General features: G+C 45.1%; 1 protein-coding gene across 5 annotated transcripts in view; it reads left to right on the forward strand.

The window, feature by feature from the left end:
• The first annotated feature begins 433 nt into the window (after positions 1-433).
• Positions 434-23385, forward strand: part of LOC147611266 (uncharacterized) — a 45748-nt gene continuing 22796 nt past the window's right edge. For 3 of the 5 annotated variants that reach the window (XM_086784329.1, XM_086784327.1, XM_086784328.1), the window contains exons 1-3: positions 459-1386; positions 3952-4120; positions 17652-17711. In XM_086784329.1, coding sequence (XP_086640455.1) covers positions 1239-1386; positions 3952-4120; positions 17652-17711 — 377 coding nt within the window. In that variant the 5' untranslated portion in view covers positions 459-1238. Of the gene's footprint in view, positions 1387-3951; positions 4121-17651; positions 17712-18422; positions 18735-23385 lie in introns of those variants that run through there. The other 2 variants (XM_086784326.1, XM_086784325.1) reach the window with 2 other exon arrangements.

Below are 23385 nucleotides of genomic sequence, written 5' to 3' on the forward strand. Positions count from 1 at the left end.
CATACTGATTAAGCTTGGGACGCTATACATATAATACTTCTAGCTTACAACAAGTACGGTGGTATACATATACTTTAAATGAAGCCCAAATACTTGATCGAGGTCCCATTAACAATTCAAACATACATAATGATAATAGATTTCATGCATTATACTACTACCTGCTGCTCATAGTCGGGCATCAATGTGTCATACTAACTTGCTGGTACCCTACCATGGAGTGCTTACCATATAACTTCATTTGCCATACACGTTGGTACCCTACCATGTAGTGCTTACCATATCACTTCACTAGCTCTTAAGGCTTTACCTATATCAACTACACATGTAAGGGTGCTTTTACTCCGGCAAAGTACCCTAATCATCAAGAAGCATAGTGCAACGATGTCTAATTTTTGTGTGTATAAAATATGCTATACAAATTGGATGCTCTTCCACTCAAAGCAAATATGATATTAAGATCTTCTTTACAGACTGAGAATCATGACTCCTAGCATGATCCTACCCTTGATATTTTTCCTTTTCTAGGTAGACTCAATTAATACCTCTCTAATTTATTGCTCCTGCAAACAATGCATGGTTTTCCTTATTTACCACCGTCTGTTTGGATGCACACATGTACTCCTTCTGCGCTTACCTAGGTTTCCTCACACATGCTATGCAGACGCGTCTCTGTTTCTCTCACACAATCCATGCCGTCATGTACCCTTTTTCTCTCAGATAATCCAGGCGCCTTCAAGCACGACTACCACAATTGGTACATGGAAGCAGTGATGTAACTACTTGTAAGCTCTGACACAGTTTTTATTATGGCCGCCGATATACGATTCAAGCGTGGTAACATGCAGTGGAGGCTTTTTCAGAGCATGGGCCTATATTTTACACCTAAACTCTGATCTAGCATTGGTTTAAGATGGTGTGCAACAGCTCAGCAGAGCCATTTGCATAGTTAGAACCCATGAGGGTTGCTGATCAACAGTGCGACCCTTGTTTATGATAATTTTCTCTACCACACATTCATGGAAGTCCTCTCTTGCTGATAGAAAGGCCGTGCTCCGTATGTTCTCATCTTGGCGATCTGCTACATTAGGAGATTCCTTTTCTTCATACATACACTTGGGCTAGATCCTTGAGCATGACGATACTCCCATTGCTGTTAAAACTGCAAAACCCCATAAACAGAGCTTCCCATACTCTATTAAACAAGAGCATCATTTGCTTCCCATACTCTATCAAGCATGGTTATGGTGATCAAAGGCATCCCGTGTAAAGCAAGTTGGATCTTTCACTTCACGTACACTCGAGGGCGACAGAAGGTCTCTCGGGCTTATCAATACTACATCATACTTCTTCAACTTGGACGCTTGTTTGAACATCGCCACACAGGTAGGGCTCCAATATGCCCTACTTAGTACTTGGATGATTGAATATTGCTGGAAAGCAAATCTCATGCCATGCACTTTAAAATAATTATACTGCTTTTTAATGCTTAATTGAATCATACCTCGCCTAACACTTTGACTAGATGGCAAATTTATATGTGTAATTAAGCCAGGAGACGGTAACATCTAATTTTTGTGGCCTTTGATTAACCTGGATACGTAACACTGGTTGTTGAAACTATGATTGCTGGTTAATTTTTGTGTGCTGGGTCCATTTATGGTCAATAGTATGGTAAAACATACTACGCATGGGCATGGTTGATAAATTTGATATCATAGCAGATGGTTTGTAATACATTAAACCATAGTTTATGCTCCAATAGATCAATCTCCTACGGTGTACTACGGGTTATTCTATATTGGATCTTGACCTACTTCCAACTTGGATATTTGAAGGATGGATGGCTAGCTGTTGTAAGGTCCTTGCTGAGTACATTGTTATTTAAGATCTACTTAGCACTAATTTGCTGGTATTTTTTTATTATAACCCAGTTAAGAATGCATCTGCTTGACCCCTAATAGGAGACCGTCATGTCACCCTTAGCATTGGTTTTGACCTAGCATCTTAATTGAAATAGCTCAATCACTGATTGATTGAATATTTGAGGCTTACTGGTTACTCCCGTTTTGCGCATTTTCACTTTCTACTCAAGAATAGGCATACTATTACTGGCTTGTTTTTGGATGGACCTTTACCATAATATACATGGTATATCTACTTGATTAGCACTAGTTTCAAGGCATGCCATTATTCATTACAGGAGATATCTCACCTTACTTAACAAATTGGTCATCCTTTCTATGGGATGCACAACAAGGTGAAGCATTCAAAACAATTTGCTAATATATCGGGTTCAAAAATATTGTCATACACCAACGTTCTACACTGGCACCCATCATAGTTTTTTAAACAAGTGTATTCTCATACTTGGTTGGTTGTAATACATCCTGATACATTGGTTAATAGGAACCTTGTCAGCTAGTTTTTTGAATATGTCAGTTGGTTATTAAAAATGAGTCTGCTGGTTCTACATTCTCTGCTATGAAGGCGTGAATTATACTCAGTGATACTTAATACATGCATGTGAAAATACACTGGATAACAGAAATTACCTTGTTACATAGCAGATGTTACATAGTAATAACATTCGAATTGTGCATAAAATAATCAGCTAAACCTAATTAATTGTTTAAAGAGTGTATTTGGCCTCATTTAGTTTGGTGTTTTGTAACTGGAGGATGTTTTTAGCTACTTAACAACGAACAGCAGAAAGGATCTACCTTGATTAACTTCTTGTTATGACTTAATTAATACAGCAGTATGATATTTCAATTGATTAGATCTTTGAGGCTTGGAATACCACTAAAGGATCATTTAAACCTAGTTTGATTGTAGCTTTTTTCAGCTTTAAATTGTTAGCTACTTAACAACGAACAGCAGAAAGGATCTACCTTGATTAACTTCTTGTTATGACTTAATTAATACAGCAGTATGATATTTAAATTGATTAGATCTTTGAGGCTTGGAATACCACTAAAGGATCATTTAAACCTAGTTTGATTGTAGCTTTTTTCAGCTTTAAATTGTTAATTGTTCCCTGGTTTGGTTAAAAAACAGTCTGTACCCTGGGTTGTAAACATTCCCTGTTTTGGTTAAAAAACAATCTATACCCTTGGTCGGATAATAAAACTCAATACGGCTCTGGTCTGTAATTATCAAAGATACACCAGACTCTATATCATAGGTTGATGATGTTATGCAGTAATATCATCTTTTTGTAATAACACCCAATTAGCATTGTTCCTTGGTTAAAGAAACCTGAGAATATACTTTAGCTTTAAACACATTATTGTCTGACAATAAAATTAGCAGCTCAGATTTGGTTCCAGATAGGTTTACAGGAATACTTTCATCATATATAAATACTCAGATTGGTTCCAAAGGGTTTCTCTTTAAAAGCTACTTACAAGGTAAGTATCTAACATATATTGCAGGTTGTTCATCTATGCATTGGATATATGCATTGATCCTGGATAGTGCCAAGTGCTCTCTAATGTAAAACTTGAATTCTTAACCTTAACTTGCCAAATTTAAATCTTTAAAAGTCCTTTTCAACTCAAAGTCCTTTAGTGTTTATTCTCAACTTTTTAATAAAAAATTAAAGAGTGTTTTAACTTTAAGTCACAAGGTAAGTATATACAATGCTTGGCATGAATAAGAGTATACTTCACCAAACGGTTTGGCTTTTCTAAAAAAAAATTGCAGTATGTTTAAAGACCTAAAATCTTGGGTGTAACATTTAACTGCATTTAATCCCCAAATTACTCCTCGACTCTAGAGTCTATGATGAAGATGTTTATGGACATGATGCTCTACTCAAACAACGGCTTTTTCTAGCACCACTCCTCAAGTGAATACCACTGTGAGTAAGGAGCTTGAAGTTAAGCAAGAGAGAGTACTTGATGAGGAAAGGTTATGAGTTGATTAAATGCTATTGACATGTTGCAGGGAAACATGTGGTGGTTTTGTATGATGCAGGAAGTATTGAGGATGTGAAAAGCAAACATCTAGTCAAGAGTTCGAAACTTGAGTCGACCCGAGTGCTGGCTAAGTATGCTTCCAGTTTGTGCGAGGGCATGGATGTATCTTTCATAGAGGAATGCCAAGCAGTGCACTGGTAATTCAATAAGTACAGTTCGAGAGTGAATTTCTGGTTTCTAAACTTGCTGGTTTTGATGCTATTTTAGTGTGGTTTCATAAGTTTCAGTCATCCATTAATTGGTCGCGTCCTATCTTGCCTATTCATGAAAATGTGTCTTAGCTCATGTTAATACGTGGCAAGGCGAGGATTCCTTCATTGCCTTTAATCTCTTCATTAAGGCTAAGCACATTGCGCCCAAGCGGCGGTCATTTATGTCAACCCGAAAACGTAGGATTAGGAGTTGTTTGATGTTTCTTTAGAATGATTTGCCACCATCACTGCAACCTGAGTGTTCGTAGGACTATGTCATCGACTTAGGCAAGGGCGTGGAACTCATTAGTAAGTTTTCCTATCGTTTAAGCAAGGCCCATGAAGAAGAATTAGAACATATTGTACATCTTAGAATGATCTGTGAAGTGCAGAGTCTTGGATTTGCTTAAATCTAGACAAATGCATCTTCATGGTTAGACAGGGCAAAATATTGGGCCATATTGTCTCAAAGAATGACATTTCGACAGATTTTGAGAAATCAAGATCATAGTTGACTTGCCAAGGCCAAGAAACACTAAGGAACTGCAAGGATTTAATGGGCATTGTGGATATTATTGCCAATTTATCTGCGCCATAATTGCTAAGCCTCTTTATGGCATGATAACAATTTTCATCTAGATTGAAGAATGTAAAGCATCATTCAAGAAATTGAAGGTATCTCTCATGATTGCATCAATACTTAAATTACTAGCTTGGAATTTGATTTTTCATGTGCATATAGATGCATTTAATTTTACCATTGGGGAAATACTAATGCAACCAAGAGAGAAGAACATGGATTTTCCCATCTCTTATGCTAGTCGGCAACTAAATAGTGTGGAAAGAAATTATACCATGCTCAAGAAAGATAGGTTGGGCATGGTTTATGTTGTTAAGAAGTTCCAACACCATTTACTAGCAAAAAAATTTGTATTCTTTGTGGATCATCAGGCATTGCTTTATTTGGCAAACAAGTCGTGTAGTACCGGACACATAGTATGATGGTTTATCACCCTACTAGAGTTTGATTTATAGTGGTTGTAAAGAAAGGTATAATGCATCAAAGGCCAAACCACTTGTCTTGCCTAACGCATGGTGAAGTGGATGATGACTTGTTGGATGCCTATCTATTCAATGTTAAGATGATTCCAAGATGGAGTGAAGAATAGGTTCCACTAATGACCATAGGACAACTTGAAATTCATTTACTACTCAAAGAAAAGTGAGCGTTAGTTTAGAATGCAGCCATGTTAAAGATGCTTACTGAGAATCTTTACAAAGAAGACAACAATGGTATTATATGCCTATGTATAGAGCCTTTGGAGAAAGCGCATTACTTGGAAATTACACATGTTGCAATTGGAAACATTCACATGGTGAGTAACCAAACTCTCAAATGAGGTCTATGGTTAGGGGTATGATGGCCCACCACAAAAGTCTTCCTGCAATATGACAACTCACGGTTAAGAGATTTAATAAATGCAATCCATCGTAGCATAGCAATGTCCAGTGTAGAGCAGCTTGCTATCATCCCCTGTAAAGGCAAACAATCAGTTTCCACAACCACTAAAGCTCCAATGAAATACTCTTTGTCACACTTCAGGGCGATTGCTACACCCCAAAGCTCTCTCTTCACTTGTGGATAATCCCTCTGCCTCCCACTAAGCACTTTAGCTCCAAATCACTTGTGGATAATCCCTTTGCCTCCCACTAAGCACTTTAGCTCCAAATCTAACAGCATACCTATGACCACCTTCATCATCCTACCCCCCAATAGCCCAACCAATCCCTGTAGGACTAGTATCCACTGTTCAAATCATTGGTCTACCGCATTTGTAGTCCACTTTCCTCAAGGTAGGAGCCCTGAGCAACATCTTTTTTTTTTCCGAGAAAAGATCCTTTCATTAATTATATAAAAACGCCTGTAGGGCTACAAAAGATCTCTCCTGCTCCTAAGAGAGAGAAGAGCAGTGAATACATCATGGCAGCCCGGGAGACTCTCCCTAGGTGCTGCAAAATACAAGCATCAGTATAAAGAACTGAGCGGCTAAATCATACAATAGGGGGGGGGGGGGGGGGGGGGGAGAGCCAAACAGGTGGCCTGTAGTGCCAACGGGGGGATCCCGTGTGTAAGGTGTAGAACGGGCCACTGCGCCAAGTGGTGTGAAAGGCTTGGCGCCGTAAGATCGCCTCATCCGAGTCTCCCCGGATGCGGTCGTACTGTCCTCGCAGGGTGTGGATCGACTCTTGCCAAATCCCCCGTACAGTCTCTGCTGGTGGCTCCAATCTCCCCTCAAAGGCCGTAAAGCACCGGGCCCTCCAGGTGAACCAGATGGTGAGGGTGCTGAGGAGCTCCCATCGTAAATCCCTCTCCTGTGTCCAGCTGGCGGACGAGAAATCCGGTGCCGGAACCAGGCGAGGCTGGCCCCTAATAAATCTAATGGCCTGACTGCCCTGCTCCATCTCATAGCCCATAGCAGGCCCTGACGAAGTCGACCAAGCAGCGGCACCCCACGTAAACACACCCTCTGGAGAGAGGGGGCCCAGAATACGCAGTATCCGTAGCCAAATCTGCTGTGCCTAAGGGCAGGCCCCAAAGGCAATGTCTCTGTGTCTCCATAGGGTGGCCGCATCGGACGCAGGCCGCCGGAAGACCGCTGTAAACAAGCCAAGTGCAAACTGCTGAGCCCCTGAGGGCGACCAGCCACTGAAAAGCCGAGATCGTGCGGGCCTGCCGACTAGCCCAGAGCCGAGCCCAGAAATCCTCCAGGAACTCCTGTGAGAGTCCCTGCAATCGCCAATGCCCCGCTGCCGCTGGAGAAACCGTCCTCCTCGCCGTCAAAATATGCCGTCCCAGCCGAACAGTATACTGGAAAAAGGTGATCTCTGTGGCCTCAAGGGATGCGTAAGGATCATGCCACTCGTACTCCCCGGGGTCCCACTGTAGTCGGGCCAAGGGGCGCGTTGCATATGCCCATATGCGCCAATCCGGGAGCATATCAGCAGGGTCGGGGTCAATGTGCCACTTCCGAGAAGCGGCAGCCACTACCCGAATCCTTTAGAAGGTGCACTTTGCAACTAAAGGCGACTCCACCTCCACTCTCTGGAGTCTGCCCTCATCCTGGATCTCATAGTAGAGGCATCTGCCATCCTCAGTGCTAGCTCTGACAGCAATCAGGATCTCCAATTGTGTAAAGGCTCCCATCCACCGTGGGGCCACTGGCTCGAGAGGTGTGAACCACTCCTTTGTAAGTGCCTCCTGAATATCATCCCTCATAATCAACCCCCCTCTGAAGTGACTCAGCCTCTCCACCTGGATCTCCTCTGGTAGACTGCAGAAAGCCTGCCAGTCTCCAAAACTACGAGCTGGGCCTGCCGCTAAAGGTCCCCAGGCTAGATGAGGCCGAGAACCCAGCATATGACCCTGCTCCGTACGAACCGCTGGGCTCCAGATGAGCGGCTGCCTGGCCCGCTCAACACACGAAGGAGGCCGCTGAGAGAGCCCCGGTCTCAGCAGCTCCCAAGCTCTCAGGATACTCAAAGCAAATCTGTCCTCCCATCCTCTACTGAGGCCTGTCCTCCTCATCTCTATGAAGATCCAGCGAATCTCTGGTGCCCAAGTACCCCCTGCAGGGGGCGCCCGAGCCTGCAGTCGCTCTTTCCAAGGCTCAGCGCCTGGAAGCAACCCCCGAACAATGAGCTTCCCCAATAAGGCTCTACTCTGATCGACAGGATCTATAATGCCCAAACCGCCCTGAGCCAGCGGAAGTGTAATAACTGCCCATGCAACCTTTGCCCGAGCTGGCTGACCGTCCCACCCAGACCACAGAAAGTTCCTGATCAGCCTCTGTACCTGGCTGATGCAAGAGCTCGAGAAAATCCAGCAAGACGTAATGTACCACATGGTCGCTAACAGCACCTGATTTGCCACCACCACCCTCCCAGCCAAGGATAGTCGAGCTGTACTCCAATACAATAGCTTCTTTCGAAAGCTCAGAAGAAGCGGGGCAATCTGCTGCTCAGGTGACAAATCGAGGCCAATCTGGCATCCCAAATACCGCACTGCTGTGCCTGGAGGAATCCATCTAAAACCGGGGTCCGGGCTCCATGCCGGAGTGGGAGCACTACTGATCCAAAAGGCCACTGTCTTGCGCCAATTGATCAATGCTCCCGAAGCTGCACTAAAAACGTGGAGCGACTGCTCAGCTCGAATAAGATTGGCCTCTTGGCCATGCAAAAATAAGCCCGTGTCGTCTGCAAACTCAGCATCAAGCAAATCCTCTCCCCGGACTGGGAGCTGAAGTCCTCTCAAACCAACCTCCTCTGCCGTCAAATACATACTCATAGCCTCCGCAAAGAAGAGAAAAAGGAAAGGGGCGAGAGGACACCCCTGACGGACTGATCTGGTCAGCTCAAAACTCGGCCCCCGTCCTCCTGCAATCAGCACCTGGCTGCGAGCTGTGGAATACAGAGCTGCCACCCCTCTGATCCAACCTGGCTCAAAGCCCAGGCGAAGCATAGTGCCCTCTAAGAATCCCCAATCAACTCTATCGTATGCCTTCTCAAAATCGAGAAGCATCACGACCAAGTCCTCGCCAAGAAATCTAGCTCGGGCCGTCGCCTCCCAGAAAGTAAAGATGTTGTCAAGGATACTGCGCTCCTTGACAAATCCTGTCTGAGTAGCATGAATCAACTCCCCCAGGAAGGGCTGGATCCTCAAACTCAAGGCCTTTGCTAAGACCTTGTAGACAGTATTGAGGACCGTAATAGGCCTCCAATGCCGAATGTCATCTGATACTCCCTCCCCCTTGGGGATAAGATAGATCAAGCCCTCTGAAAAGCTCTGCGGCATCACCCCAGTGTCCAAAACATGCTGAAAGCCCCTGCGGAGGCCTGGCCCCAAAAGGTCCCAATAGCGCATAAAAAAGGTCGGCGTCAGTCCGTCCTCCCCTGGGCAACTATGTCGCGGCAGGACCCTCAAGGCCTCGGCAAGCTCAATCTCTGACAGAGGCGCACCTAGAACTGTACGCATATGGTCTGTGACCCTCCTCTGCACATGGGCCCACACAGTCTGTCTGCAAACATCTCGATCCTCAGTGGCAGGCTCCGCTGAAAGCAGGTCACTATAAAAAGTAGTGGCAATGGCTCTGATCTCCCCGAGCTCAGTAGCTACCGATCCATCCGGTCTACCAAGCTGGCGGACTCCTGCTCGCGCATGACGGGGTCCAGTGATCTCAAAAAACTCCCCAGTCACTCTATCTCCAAGCTGCGTCCACTGAGAGGCCTGACGACGATAATAAAACTCATGTCTCTGCTCCTCTACCTCTCTAACCTCCTGGCGTGCCTGGCTCAGCTGGGACGCCACCCACTCACATACAGGCTGCTGCTCCTGAAGGCGCTGAAGCGAAGCAAGGCTGCGTCCTGGCCCGCTGCATCCTGGTCAGAGCACTGACTATCATGCCAGATCCTCTCAATGTCCTCAGCGAGACTGGGATCTTCAAGTACCCTCTCTGGGATCCTCAACTGCAAGCTGGGCTCCCGTGTCCCCTCCTCCAATGTCAATATAACTGGCGCATGATCTGAAAATGAGGTGCCAGCGAGAATGCCGACGGAGCTCCCTCGCTCCCCTAACCAATCGCCCACATAAAAGCGATCAATCCGTGATAGATTAGTCCCTCCCTGCCGGCGATCCAACCGAGAGAAACTAAGACTGTCCTGAGACCGGGAGAAAGCCCCATGCTGCCATGCATCAGTGATCCTCAGTGACATGCAAAACCGGTCCCAAGCTGCAAGCTCCATGCCGTGCACTGTAACATGACTGCCTCCCACCCTATCTGCCAGGTCCTCAAGCATGTTGAAGTCTCCCCCAACACACCAATGTGCGGCCTCTGGCAATGCATCTGTAACCTGAGTCCAGAACTCTGCTCTGGCACTAGCATGATTGGGCGCATAGATGTTGAGCACACCCAATAGCTCATCATGCATCCTCAGAATGACATACTGTGCTCTACCAGGCACAATGACCCCTCGATCCACAATGGCCTGCCGCCATACATCTGCAATAACCATGCATACTCCTCCCTGTCCACCCAAAGGACCAAACCCTGCAGACCAAAAAGTGTCCCATCTACCAGGCATCACCGAACCATATCTCCGGATCCTGCTCTCACCCAAGTGGTGCTCCTGCATCATCAAAATGTCAATGCTGCCACCAACCAGGCACCTCTGAAGCTCCTGCCTCAAGCAACCTCGATAGCGTATAAAGTGTGCTCCGCCAAGGCCCTGTACATTCCATGAGATGATCCTCATGGATGCCCTGCTGAGGTGGATGCTGTCTCAGCCGTACGGCGGGCCTTCGCAAGCGGCTTGGATGGAGAGTAGTCCCCATCTGAGCGGCTGCGAATCTGCCCACCCGGTGTACTGCAAGAATCCCGGATCAGGCGCCAGTGGCTGTGGCCCATGGCGACTGCCTCCTGCTCTGACAGAGAAACCTCGTGTATACTCACATATCCAGGGTCGCGTGCCAAGTTTGCCACTATGCGCACGACCAAATGCCGAATCCCTGAGCTATCCACACTCCCGGGATCCAAGAAAAAATGAGCCAACTCCCAAAGTCGACCTATCACATCTGTCACCTCCAGATCGCTCATGTGGTGAGAAAACTCAACTGCCTGAGTCTTCAAAGTGCTGAGAGCGAGCTCAAGAGTCCACTCCCGATCACAAGGTCCACATAGAGGGAACGAGAAGGCCACCGCTGAGTCTAGTGCCTCCTCCCCTCGGGCCGGAGGTATCACTACATGAACTCGAATGGGTGCTGGCTCATGAGGGCCCTCTGCTCCAAAAAGCCGTGTGAAGATATAGTCAAAGGCCTCCGAGCGCTGTCTAATGCCAAGGCGACTCAGCCGATTGCGGATAGATGAAATCCGTGAGGCCCTAATCGGCATAGGTCTCCTCTGTGATGCTCGAGCGAGGTCAGTGCTCAGCGCTCTCCGGACTGCAGGTGAGCGCCAGGGAACTGCTAGGGTCTCCCCGGAAGGTGAGGCGGGCGGAGGGGGAGGAGGGGGAGGCGAGGGAGGTGGAGAGGGAGCCGCTGCCGAAACCGGAGCGGGGGCGGGAGGAGGCGATGGTGGAAGCGAGGCAGTGGGAGGGGACGGGGGTGGGGGGGGTGAAGGAGGGGGAGCTGGCATCTCCTGGTCCTCGGTCGCTGCAGGGGTCTCCTCCTGAAGGGGAGCAAAGCTGTTCCTCACGGGAACCCAGTGAGGCTGAGACTGTGGCTGCTGCTGCAGCGGTCTCTGGGCGTGCTGCTGTGGCTGTCTCCCTCGGCAGCGCCCCTGTACAGGCTGCCACTCCGAGGTCTCTGTGGCCTGAGCAGGCGTCCCTGAGGCAGCCTGCCGAGCCGAATCTGTGGGCAGGCCATCAGTAGCCTGCTGCTGTGGTGAGGGTCGAGGTCTCCTGCGAGGGCAGGCCTTGGCCAGATGACCCACCTGCCTGCAAATGAAGCACTGGTTCGGGAGCCCCGAGAACTCCACTCTCTGATCTATCCACCCCCCCCCCCATCCTAGGTAGCTGGATGACCTTAGGAAGGGAGGAGATGTCAGACACCAACACTCTGACCGAGGGTAGCCCAGCTGCTCTGGCCACCACTGAAGCAGCAGAGGGACCCGTCTCTAGTACCGAGCCCACCAATGCTCCGAGCTTGGAGAGGAGCGGAAGATACTCCCGGCGGAGACCAGGGAAACAAACTGTAATATGGAAGAGGCGCTCTCCCTGCTCCGCCGCTGCTGGGTCAAATCCATGCTGCCAAGGTCTGAAGAAAGCCCGAGCACCCTTGATGTCCAGAGGACTCATGGCAAGGACCTTGGCAACGCTCTGGGCGGCCTCGAACTCGATCTGATAATGGCCCCGGCCCAGGAGCTGTACATCTAGGATCTTGCCCACATCTGCAAGAAGGCGGGCCTGAAGAAGATCCCTGATCTCCCCTCTGCTGGGGCGAGTGCCGACTATACGGCAGATGTGGAGAGGCTAGGCGGGGGGGGGGCCAGCAGGCGGAGAGGCTAGGCGGGGGGGGCGAGCAGGCAAGTAGGGGGGGGGGGGGCGCAACGCGAAAAGAAAAAAAAGGGGGGAGGGCAGCAACGCGCAAGGAAGGGGGGGGCGGGGCGCTGCTGAAGATAGGCGAAGAGGCTAGGCGGGGGGGATGCGAGCAGGCGGAGAGGCTAGACGGGGGGGGGGGCGAGCAGGCGAGGAGGGGGGGGGGGCGCAATGGCGAGATGAGGGGGGGGGGGGCGCAGAAGCGAAGGCAGGCAGGCGGGGGAAGGAGGGGGGGCGCAAGGGAGGGCAGGCGAGCAGCGAGCAGCGTGCGCAGGGTGAAGGCGGGAGCTTCAGCGAGCAGTTCTAGTCGAGTTGTCAACCCCTTGAGCAACATCTTTTTTAGCTTCCTGATAGCCTTAGTATGCAGATCTTTCCATACAAACCTTTGACCTTTACGTAACAATTGATATAGCACTTTTGCAACATGAGCATAGTGAGGCAACCAAATCAAATAGAACACACATGCACCCAAAAACCTATGCACTTCAGTGACAGAGATGCATATCTCCTTTATCTTTTGGATAGCCTCAACATTTGCTGGACTTGGTCTCCTTCCATCTAGCCCGCACATGCGACCCACAATTAGAACTTCTTTAGCACCAAAAGTTGACTTAGCTCCTGAAAGGGTTAAGTTGACCTCCTCTAACCTCAAAAGAATAGCAGCACAATCAGCAATATGTTGAGCAACAAACCTTCGGCACCCCCTCTGATCTTTTACCTCATCTTTGGCATTTTCTTCACAACCTTTAATGAAAAAATCATCAATGAAAGGCATAGTAATATGAGGGATGAAGTCACATAATACCTTATTCATGCCGTTCATCATGTGTGCTACTAAATTTGTAGCTTTTTGTGGCAAGGTACACATCCTCACCAATCCAAGTGGAGTACGCATAGTTGTAATATCTCTACTCTCCAAAGAGAGTTGAAACTAGTCATAGCCTGAGTAGAGATCACCCATAGAATAAATCGCCCTCCCTGCAATTCATTATAAGAGTACATCAAAACAAGCTTGAGGGGTATGAGAAGTGGTTTGCAAGCAAAGAAGGCCTATGAGGTAAAAAGTAGTTCGATCAATTATGTTTGTTTTTTGATGCAGGTATGATAAGTTATTTCTTGAAGTATTTTATTTCCTCTCTTGCTATGATCATAGTATGGTATTGCGACATTAAAGTTGTGATGATCATTAAAGTTTTGTTCTTGTAAAATCAAGCGTTTTATAGGCAGCAGTACTGCATTAAACTCTAAACTAAAGGGGCAATCTGGGTAGAAGATGATGGTCTCTAGGATCTGGAAGGTGCCTTTGGGAATTTTCTCCCCAAGCTAGTCTACACCAGGTACCTTAATGATATGTGATGTGAGAGACGTACTTGGGTCAATTTTAGGCTAGTTAGGAACTTTTGGGAATTAAGGGATTCTAGGTTCTAAGTCTTCCTTTCCTCTCCCTCTTCGATAGGACAAGAGTGTGGAGTGAATGATTTGAGCTCAAAATTTGATGGTGGACTTGTGGTTCTCTAGGGAATTTCCTAACGGTTGTCACATGAGTCGTAATAGTCTTGGTTGGTGGGTGGGGGTACAGACAAAGGGCTGATGGGCCGTACAGACACACCCATGGAATCTCATTGAATTTGAGATTAATAGTCTTGGTTGGTGGGTGGGGTTACAGAGACAAAGGGCTGATGGGCCGTACAGACGCACCCATGGGGTCTCATTGAATTTGAGATTAAGAGATCCTATCAACATGTAAGAGACACTTTTATGCACCATCACTTGAAGTAAATTGTCTTTAGTTTAAGGTCTTTTTTTTTAAGAGTTAAAATGGAAGTAGGAATTAAGGGATTAATTCAAGGAATCTAAGATTTCAAGGCTAGGTGATTAAAAGGAAGTTATATGTTGGGGCAGTGACCGTGACTAGCACAAGATGGTTGAGTTAGGAAGTTTACAATTGTTTCTCTATGTTTTTGGTTGAAAAGCTCTATGGGCCCTTAGAGTAGACTAGATAGATTCACCGAGTGAAGCAATCTAGCGTATACATATATGCCAATTGAGGCAATAGTATACACGTTTTTCTATATAGATTTGCTAACTGAGGCAGTATACAAAGTTTGTGTATACAGATTTGTTGAGTAAGATAGTATACAAGGTTTGTACAGATTTGCCAACTTGAGGCAGTGTGAATAGATTCAGAGGGTACAGATTTGTTGACAGAGACAATATCTCGAGAAGTTTGGAATGACTTTAGAAGGAAGGAAAAAATAAGAAGAAGATGGAAGTGGAAGGTTGAGGGATTAAATAAGGATAGGTGAGGAATGGAAGTGGAAGGTTGAGGAGTTGGATGAGAATAACTAATGGAAGTGGATAGCTTGAGGAGTTGGATAAAGAGGGAGTTAGAAGCAGGGTGGTGGATGTAATTAATTAAAGAACGTGATTTTATGCTTGAAAAAATGGAATTTAGGAGGAAGCACTAGAAACCGTCGGGGTTATTTCCCAACACCGGCGATAACCGACATCCGTTAAAATTGAAAAGGAACAGTAGCAGTAGAAATTTCTTCCCACACTTCTAAATTAATGGAATGTTTTTTTGGCGCCGTCTTTGCATGTGATGGAGGAGACAAAAGGGTTCGGACCCTAGGATGGTTGAATTGGGTCTAGGAGAAGTATATGTGGATGATTGAGAACTAGTATACTTTATTACTATAATAAGGGCGGGAATAATGAACAAATCATTTAAGGGCTAAGGTGGGAGTCCACCGACCAAGGGGTGGAAAAAAGAATCAAATTGGTCTAAAATTGGTTTTTCTTAGTTTTTTTAAAAATTTGTATGAATTAATCTGATAAAGCCCTTAGGAAGTGTGAGGTTCAAAAGACTCGGAAGAGGGAAGGTAAGTGTGGAAGGGCATGTGAGGCCACACACTAAAATGAACTTAAAATTGGTTTTTATTGCGCCATCAACAAAGCTCAGAGTAATAAGTATTCATATGTTAATTTAGGCTTTGATGAGAGAAAGACAAGCGTAATCTTCCTATGGATGGATCCTTCTCTTGTCAAAACCCCCTGAGGATGTTATGCCGCATCCCTCACTGTTTAATGCAGGCTTGCAGGTCCATTCCAAATAATTGCAAAGGGCACGTGCCAGAACTTTAATCCTGTCTATAAATCACCTGACCTAATCCACAACATCATTTGGGGGTAGAATAGCTTTGTAAAAAATATTTGTGGGGGCCATCCACCAATTACCTTTAAATCCCACCAATTACCCTTAAATCCCAACCCATGTGCCTTTAATGGTATTAATCACCCCATTCGAAGTTGAGAAACATAAGGGCATAAGAAGTGCCAAGTTTCTCTAAAGTGATTGAATGTTCTTTTAGCATTAAAAGATAAAATAAAAGATTCATTAGAATCCACCCATCAAATTAGAGATTCTACTCCCATTTTAAAAAGAGTCTCGCCATTCAATCCTAGAGCATGGACACGAGGTTTTTTGAATAAGATTTTCCTCCTCCAATGAATGTCCAAGGTATCTTCCTCTACCCTTCTATCATAGTTTTTTCAAAACTAGCTTCCAAGAGGAAATTAGATAAATTGGAGCTTTGGATGTGAGAGGACCTTGATCCACCAACTATCTAATGAATTTATGGCTACTATAAAAATCCAGCCCAAAGGGCTACGAGACAGCTCCTAATTCGAAGATCATTGCCGGTAGCTTTGATGGAGCTCCCGAACCTAGTACTGCACCTATGAAGAAGGGGAAAGAGATCGTGATGCTCTTGCCCTAGTACCGCTTCCAATGGCTCCGTGCTTGCTCTCTAGCCTCTTAGCCTACACCAAGCTCTGATACCATGCAAAGAAAGGGGGAAGAAGAGAGCTAGAATCCTTGCAAGCACACACACATACACAATGAAGAAGACATAAGATATGGAAGTAGAACTTCTTCTTCTTCTCTACTAAAAACAAAGTGATAAGGAAGATAACTCAAAATACAACACAAGTACTAAAGTATTATGTACAAGCAGTCCATAGTGTGAGCACGGTGTGAGATGAGTTGGCATGGTTAACTCGATGACTAAGTGTGTAGTCCAGCTATAGAGAATCATTGGTGAAGACCTGCGTGTCGGTCACCAAATGCGCTAGTGAGTAAATCCCTCAACGGTCTCGCTGAGGCCATGTCGTGAGTGTTAGCTCATGTTGAGCTTGACATCTCAACACAATCTATGTCAAAGTGAAATAAAACACAATAGTTTGTGAATCCATGTAAACACCCATTCACAACAAAACTTTCCTTCCCAAGACTATCTTTTCTCTTGCTTAGTTTTTCTCATGAATCTTGATTCTCTTCTCTCTCCTCATAAGCTCAAGGCTTTTCTACCTTTCTAGATTAGTTTGCCTTCCACTAGTACTTTATGCATCTGATGTTATATTGATATTAGAGAGAGATTTGTATGATACTACAAAGTGGGAGTCATGGCTTGTTCAAATTTCTAGACTTAAAGTGGGAATTATTGTTCATAGTTTTTGCTTCTTTCAAGTTATATGTAGAAAACATTACATACCTAGCCATGTGTGGTTGGGGATGATAAAGAAACTCCTACATGTTACTTATGCATCTAAGCAAGGTGTCTCCTCCATATTGCTTCTCTAGAGGAACTGAAATTCATGGCATTGGCGTTATGACTCAATATCTGATAAACCACAAACCAAAACCATTTATCAGACTATAATGGTTTCTGATAAATTGTTTAGGGCTTGAACATTCTTTGGAAAAAGACATGGATTGCAAAGTATTTGGGCGCATCTCTTTAATCAAACATTTTTTTCAAAGATCTTATGGGGTGCAACCCCAATAAGATATGGAGGAATATAGCGAGAGCTCTACGCTCAGGGTGCAAACGTGCTAACGAAACTAATCAAAAGTCTAGGAGGTATAGTTGATATTTGACACCCCGATCTATCTGTCTTGGTCCTTCAATAGATAACCCAATGGCCACGTAAGATGCATAAATGGCGGGGCTAGAGGTTAAATGCTAACCAGGGTAGGTTTCTTATCCCAGCATGACCATTAGAGAGTTCCTTCTCCGTGGCTTGGCCCGGGGGTTACATGTAAATTTATCGGCGAAAATTCATGGCTAGATTTATAAGGGCTAATTTTTAAGTTTAAGGGACGTTGTGTGTGCCTGCCATCGTATCTTCCTCACCCTCTCCTGCTTCAGATTAGGGTTTCTATTTTTCTCTGAGAGTTTTCTTGCCATCGCCCATTTGCTCACTGCCTCGCCGTTAATGCCATTTAGGATCCATCGCTCGATCCTTGTTTTTCAGATATTTTTGGGGTTTGTATGGGTAAGAGTTTTATTTTGACTCTCTCTTTGTTTTCGTTTTCTGCAAATGCCAGGGAAGGGCTCTTGTATTGCTGCCGCCCCGCCCCTCTATACTGTGAATACAAGTTACAGAGGTGAGTGAAGCTGCATAGTTCAAGTTTTATGGCATGTTTTTCAGTGATTTTAAGCAGATCAGCTCTCTTTTGTGCTTCAATTTTTAAGGTGCAACGATTTAGAGAATGTTAGGGTTTCACATTTCTTTCTGATTCGTTTTCTGAGCACTGGGCTATCATCAAGATTCGTTATTTTCTCAAGTGGGTCTCCTTTGCATTGCCCTCAACTTGTTTGACGAACTTGCTTTCCGATCTGAGCTCTCATGGAACTCTCTTATCCAAGGCTTTCTTGATCACGGTGACCCAACCGTTGCCCTCTCATTGTACCAGCGAATGTGCAATGCCTCCGTGTGCCCCCGGGTGCACACCTTTGTTGTATTGTTGCAGTCTTGTGCTAAGCTTAAAGATCTGCAGACTGTGTCCATGCTCACATTGACAAGACGGGCTTGTTAAAAAGTGACCTCTTTCTTGGTAGCGCACTGATCGACATGTATGCAAAATGTGGCTCGCTTGGACCAGCACGAGTGCGGAGATGAAGAACTGAGCTCTTTTGAGCATATGAAAATTCAGGGCATCTGCCCGAATGTCGTCACCTACGCCTGTAGTTTAAAAGCATGTAGTATTATTGCAGTGCTAGACAAGGGAATCCAAATACATTCTGATTTTGCCAGAAAACAAAAAAAATAACATAGACATGTGTGTAGGTAATGCTTTGATGGATATGTATGCCAGGTGTGGTGCGCTAACAAAAGCACGAGAAGTCTTTGATATGCTTCCACTCAGGAATCTGGTCACATGGAACACATTGTTAATTGGTCATATGCAACCATAGCTACCAGGAGTTTCGGAAACGGCAGAAACGGGAACGGTTTGAAACGGAGTTTCGGAGTTTCCACCATGTTGGAAACGAGTTTTTTTTTTAAAACAAAAAAATCATGTAAAACATATATAGACATGACAGTAAAATAGACAAATTAGAGACAATCTACCAAGAGTCAAAGACTACAATGTATAACCATAAATTAAATTTCTAGTTTGAAGCAAGACATTAGAAACCCAAAAAGACAGCGCATCTATTAAGATAAAATTGAAAAGCCTTGAAGCCATCATAGAACCTACATATGTCATCAAATCCAAAATGAGGGGGCAAAGCCGCATGCGGCATACTACATAGAGTTTTAAATAAAATGACATGTCCAAGTCTCAAGAGAAGATAAAAAGTAAAATACTAAAAACTCTAGAGCCATAAGCCATAGATGATCAATCATCAATCATCATGAATCAATCATCTGAATCATCTGTAGGATCTAAACCATCCCCCTGTCTCCTCTTCCGCCTCATGACTCTCCTCACTAGAGGAAGATGAAGAGGAATCTGTATCTCCACGTGCAGCCTGTGATGTACTCGTGGTAGTGCCAACCTCTGGAGCTCGCCTTTGTCTCTGTCGTCGTGGTCGCATATCATGGGCTGGTGCTTAGGCCTCCTCATAAAGCAAGCTATACAAATCCCGCTCCTCCTGTGGAATGTCTGGAATGTCACGCACCTTCTCAATGTCGATTTTGTGGACATTCACCTGTGTAGGCTCAGGAGATGCAGAAGCCCTCTCAAGGAGCTTTAGGTTGCAATTGCAGAAGACCAAGCGCTCTAGTTGTGCAGTGGTGAGCTTATTCCTCTTCTTTGTATGAAAGAGGGCCCAAGTGTTCCAATTCCTCTCACAAGGACCTGAGCTGCAATCTTGTGAGAGGACTCGAATGGCTAGGCGTTTTTGTCAAACAAGATAGTACCTTGTAAGTACTACAACTTACAAGCTTTAAAGTTTAAACTAACAAGAATCAAGAGGAAAAGTATGGGAATGAGTGTCTTTACCAAAGTGGGAGCAAAAGTGGTTGCTATGATTGCGGAAAGCCAATAGATCATCCTCTATCCTCCTGATCATGGCTACATCAGCACCTGCCCAACGCTGGACATACCCCAGGAAGCCCTCCTCTAGCTCCTCACTCTCATACTGATCCTCACTTCGCCATAGAGGATGCAACACGTTGCATGAATTGGTTTGTGAAACCAATTCCATCGGCTATTCCAAACCGCACGTATCTCATCAATCCTAAAAAAAAGACACAAGAATGACACGTCACACAAGTTCAAGCTACAAATTCTTTAACTATCAAGAAGGCTAGAGCGTAGAGCTTACTTTTCCATCGGCAAGAAGACATTTCTATCGAGAGCCTCCCCAAGTTTGTCCATGTACTCGTATAGAAGACCTAGAGTGCTCCCCTCCATGTCAGTTATGCGCAAAACTGTACAGATAGGGTTGAGGGTTTTCACATCAGGATGTATTACAACCAACCAAGCATGAGAATACACTTGTTTAAAAAACTATGATGGTGCCAGTGTAGAACGTTGGTGCATGACAAGAATTTTGAACCCGATATATTAGCAAATTGATTTGAATGCTTCACCTTGTTGTGCATCCCATAGAAAGGATAACCAATTTGTTAAGTAAGGTGAGATATCTCCTGTAATGAATAATGGCATGCCTTGAAACTAGTGCTAATCAAGTAGATATACCATGTATATTATGGTAAAGGTCCATCCAAAAACAAGCCAGTAATAGTATGCCTATTCTTGAGTAGAAAGTGAAAATGCGCAATACGGGAGTAACCAGTAAGCCTCAAATATTCAACCAATCAGTGATTGAGCTATTTCAATTAAGATGCTAGGTCAAAACCAATGCTTAGGGTGACATGATGGTCTCCTATTAGGGGTCAAGCAGATGCATTCTTAACTAGATTATAATAAAAAATATACCAGCAAATTAGTGTTAAGTAGATCTTAAGTAACAATGTACTCAGCAAGGACCTTACAACAGCTAGCCATCCATCCTTCAAATATCCAAGTTGGAAGTAGGTCAAGATCCAATATAGAATAACCCGTAGGACTGTAACACGTGGAAGCTCAGGGAGTCTTCTTTCAGCCCTAAACACTCTTGGAAAACCATCTGATGCAAAACGCAGATATAGAGAGAGAGTAGAGAGAGAGAGAGGTGCTGGAAAATTCAGTATATTCTATGGTACAAAAAGGTACCTAATTCTGCAGCCATGGGCTGCCTTACATCAAAAGGTGGTAACTCACCAAAACAGTTCCCTATGGGACCCCTAATGACCCACACCCCTAGAGGGAGTGAATGAATACAATGATGGCTCTTGGGCCTATTTATAGGTTCTTGGACAATGTAGGAGCTGGCCGACTGCTGGTCGGCCAGGTCTAAACTCATTAATGCCCCTTTAATGCAGTCGACTTCTTCCTGTTCATGATGCGCAGCCGATTGGTCCTCCTGCTTGCGCCAACTATTACTCCTAATTCTGGTTCAACCGACCATGCCCATGAGCAGCCAACAGCATCCTTTTGGTTCTTCTCCAAGCCTTGCTTCAATCTACACTGCAAAAGGTGCTCTGTGCTCTATCATCCTGGTTTTTCTACCTGGTTCATACTCTTTATCTGGTTGCCTCTTCTGGATCTAGCCCTGAGAATGTCCATGGCATCTATGATGCACATGACATCCCCCTCTGCTAAACTTGATGACGGGATTCCAACATGCTCTTGGATGACTGTCATAATCCCAACCTGTCTCGAAGTCCCTCTGTCATCATCCATCCCTGGCAACCGTTTTCTCTGAAAACCCGGCCTGTTCTCTAAACCACTCTGTCTTTGATGAAGATCTATGCATCTGGTTTTCCTCTAGTCCACAATCCGTTCTTGCCCTGACTTTGAACATCGTCCTGGTCTTCATTCTTGAGAGATGAGTCTGGCACCCTCACATCACCCTTGGAGGATCAACCTCCCTTGGGACCCTTACCTGAGAACCTATCTGGCTCACGGAACTGCATCCCCTCTGGCACTGTGGAACACCACCAACAAACCTTCTGGGATTTCTTCCCGATCTGTGTTTCTTGCCTTGGGCTTCGCATCCGTGTACTTTCCTGTACCTTGGACCTGTACACCATCATCTGGGACACTGAATCAGTGTTTAGCTTTGCTGAGCCTGATGCTCTGATACCAATGTAACACGTGGAAGCTCAGGGAGTCTTCTTTCAGCCCTAAACACTCTTGGAAAACCATCTGATGCAAAACGTAGATATAGAGAGAGAGTAGAGAGAGAGAGGTGCTGGAAAATTCAGTATATTCTATGGTACAAAAAGGTACCTAATTCTGCAGCCATGGGCTGCCTTACATCAAAAGGTGGTAACTCACCAAAACAGTTCCTTATGGGACCCCTAATGACCCACACCCCTAGAGGGAGTGAATGAATACAATGATGAGCACTTGGGCCTATTTATAGGTTCTTGGACAATGTAGGAGCTGGCCGACTGCTGGTCGGCCAGGTCTAAACTCATTAATGCCCCTTTAATGCAGCCGACTTCTTCCTGTTCATGATGCGCAGCCGACTGGTCCTCCTGCTTGTGCCTGTTGTTGCCCCTAATTCTGGTTCAGCCGACCATGCCCATGAGCAGCCGACAGCATCCTTTTGCTTCTTCTCCAAGCCTTGCTTCAATCTACACTGCAAAAGGTGCTCTGTGCTCTGTGCTCTATCATCCTGGTTTTTCTACCTGGTTCATACTCTTTATCTGGTTGCCTTTTCTGGATCTAGCCCTGAGTATGTCCATGGCATCTATGATGCACGTGACAAGGACACCGTAGGAGATTGATCTATTGGAGCATAAACTATGGTTTAATGTATTACAAACCATCTGCTATGATATCAAATTTATCAACCATGCCCATGTGTAGTATGTTTTACCATACTATTGACCATAAATGGACCCAACACACAAAAATTAACCAGCAATCATAGTTTCAACAACCAGTGTTACGTATCCAGGTTAATCAAAGGCCACAAAAATAAGATGTTACCGTCTCCTGGCTTAATTACACACATAAATTTGCCATCTAGTCAAAGTGTTAGGCGAGGTATGATTCAATTAAGCATTAAAAAGCAGTATAATTATTTTAAAGTGCATGGCATGAGATTTGCTTTCCAGCAATATTCAATCATCCAAGTACTAAGTAGGGCATATTGGAGCCCTACCTGTGTGGCGATGTTCAAAGTTGAAGAAGTATGATGTAGTATTGATAAGCCCGAGAGACCTTTTGTCGCCCTCGAGTGTACGTGAAGTGAAAGATCCAACTTGCTTTACACGGGATGTCTTTGATCACCATAACCATGCTTGATAGAGTATGGGAAGCAAATGATGCTCTTGTTTAATAGAGTATGGGAAGCTCTGTTTATGGGGTTTTGCAGTTTTAACAGCAATGGCAGTATCGTCATGCTCAAGGATCTAGCCCAAGTGTATGTATGAAGAAAAGGAATCTCCTAATGTAGCAGATCGCCAAGATGAGAACATACGGAGCACGGCCTTTCTATCAGCAAGAGAGGACTTCCATGAATGTGTGGTAGAGAAAATTATCATAAACAAGGGTCGCACTGTTGATCAGCAACCCTCATGGGTTCTAACTATGCAAATGGCTGCTGAGCTGTTGCACACCATCTTAAACCAATGCTAGATCAGAGTTTAGGTGTAAAATATAGGCCCATGCTTTGAAAAAGCCTCCACTGCATGTTACCACGCTTAAATCGTATATCAGCGGCCATAATAAAAACTGTGTCAGAGCTTACAAGTAGTTACATCACTGCTTC

The sequence above is a fragment of the Cibotium barometz genome, chromosome 47 (genome assembly GCF_041138505.1).
Source record: "Cibotium barometz isolate CiBa-2024 chromosome 47, ASM4113850v1, whole genome shotgun sequence".
NCBI classification, from domain to species: Eukaryota; Viridiplantae; Streptophyta; class Polypodiopsida; order Cyatheales; family Cibotiaceae; genus Cibotium; species Cibotium barometz.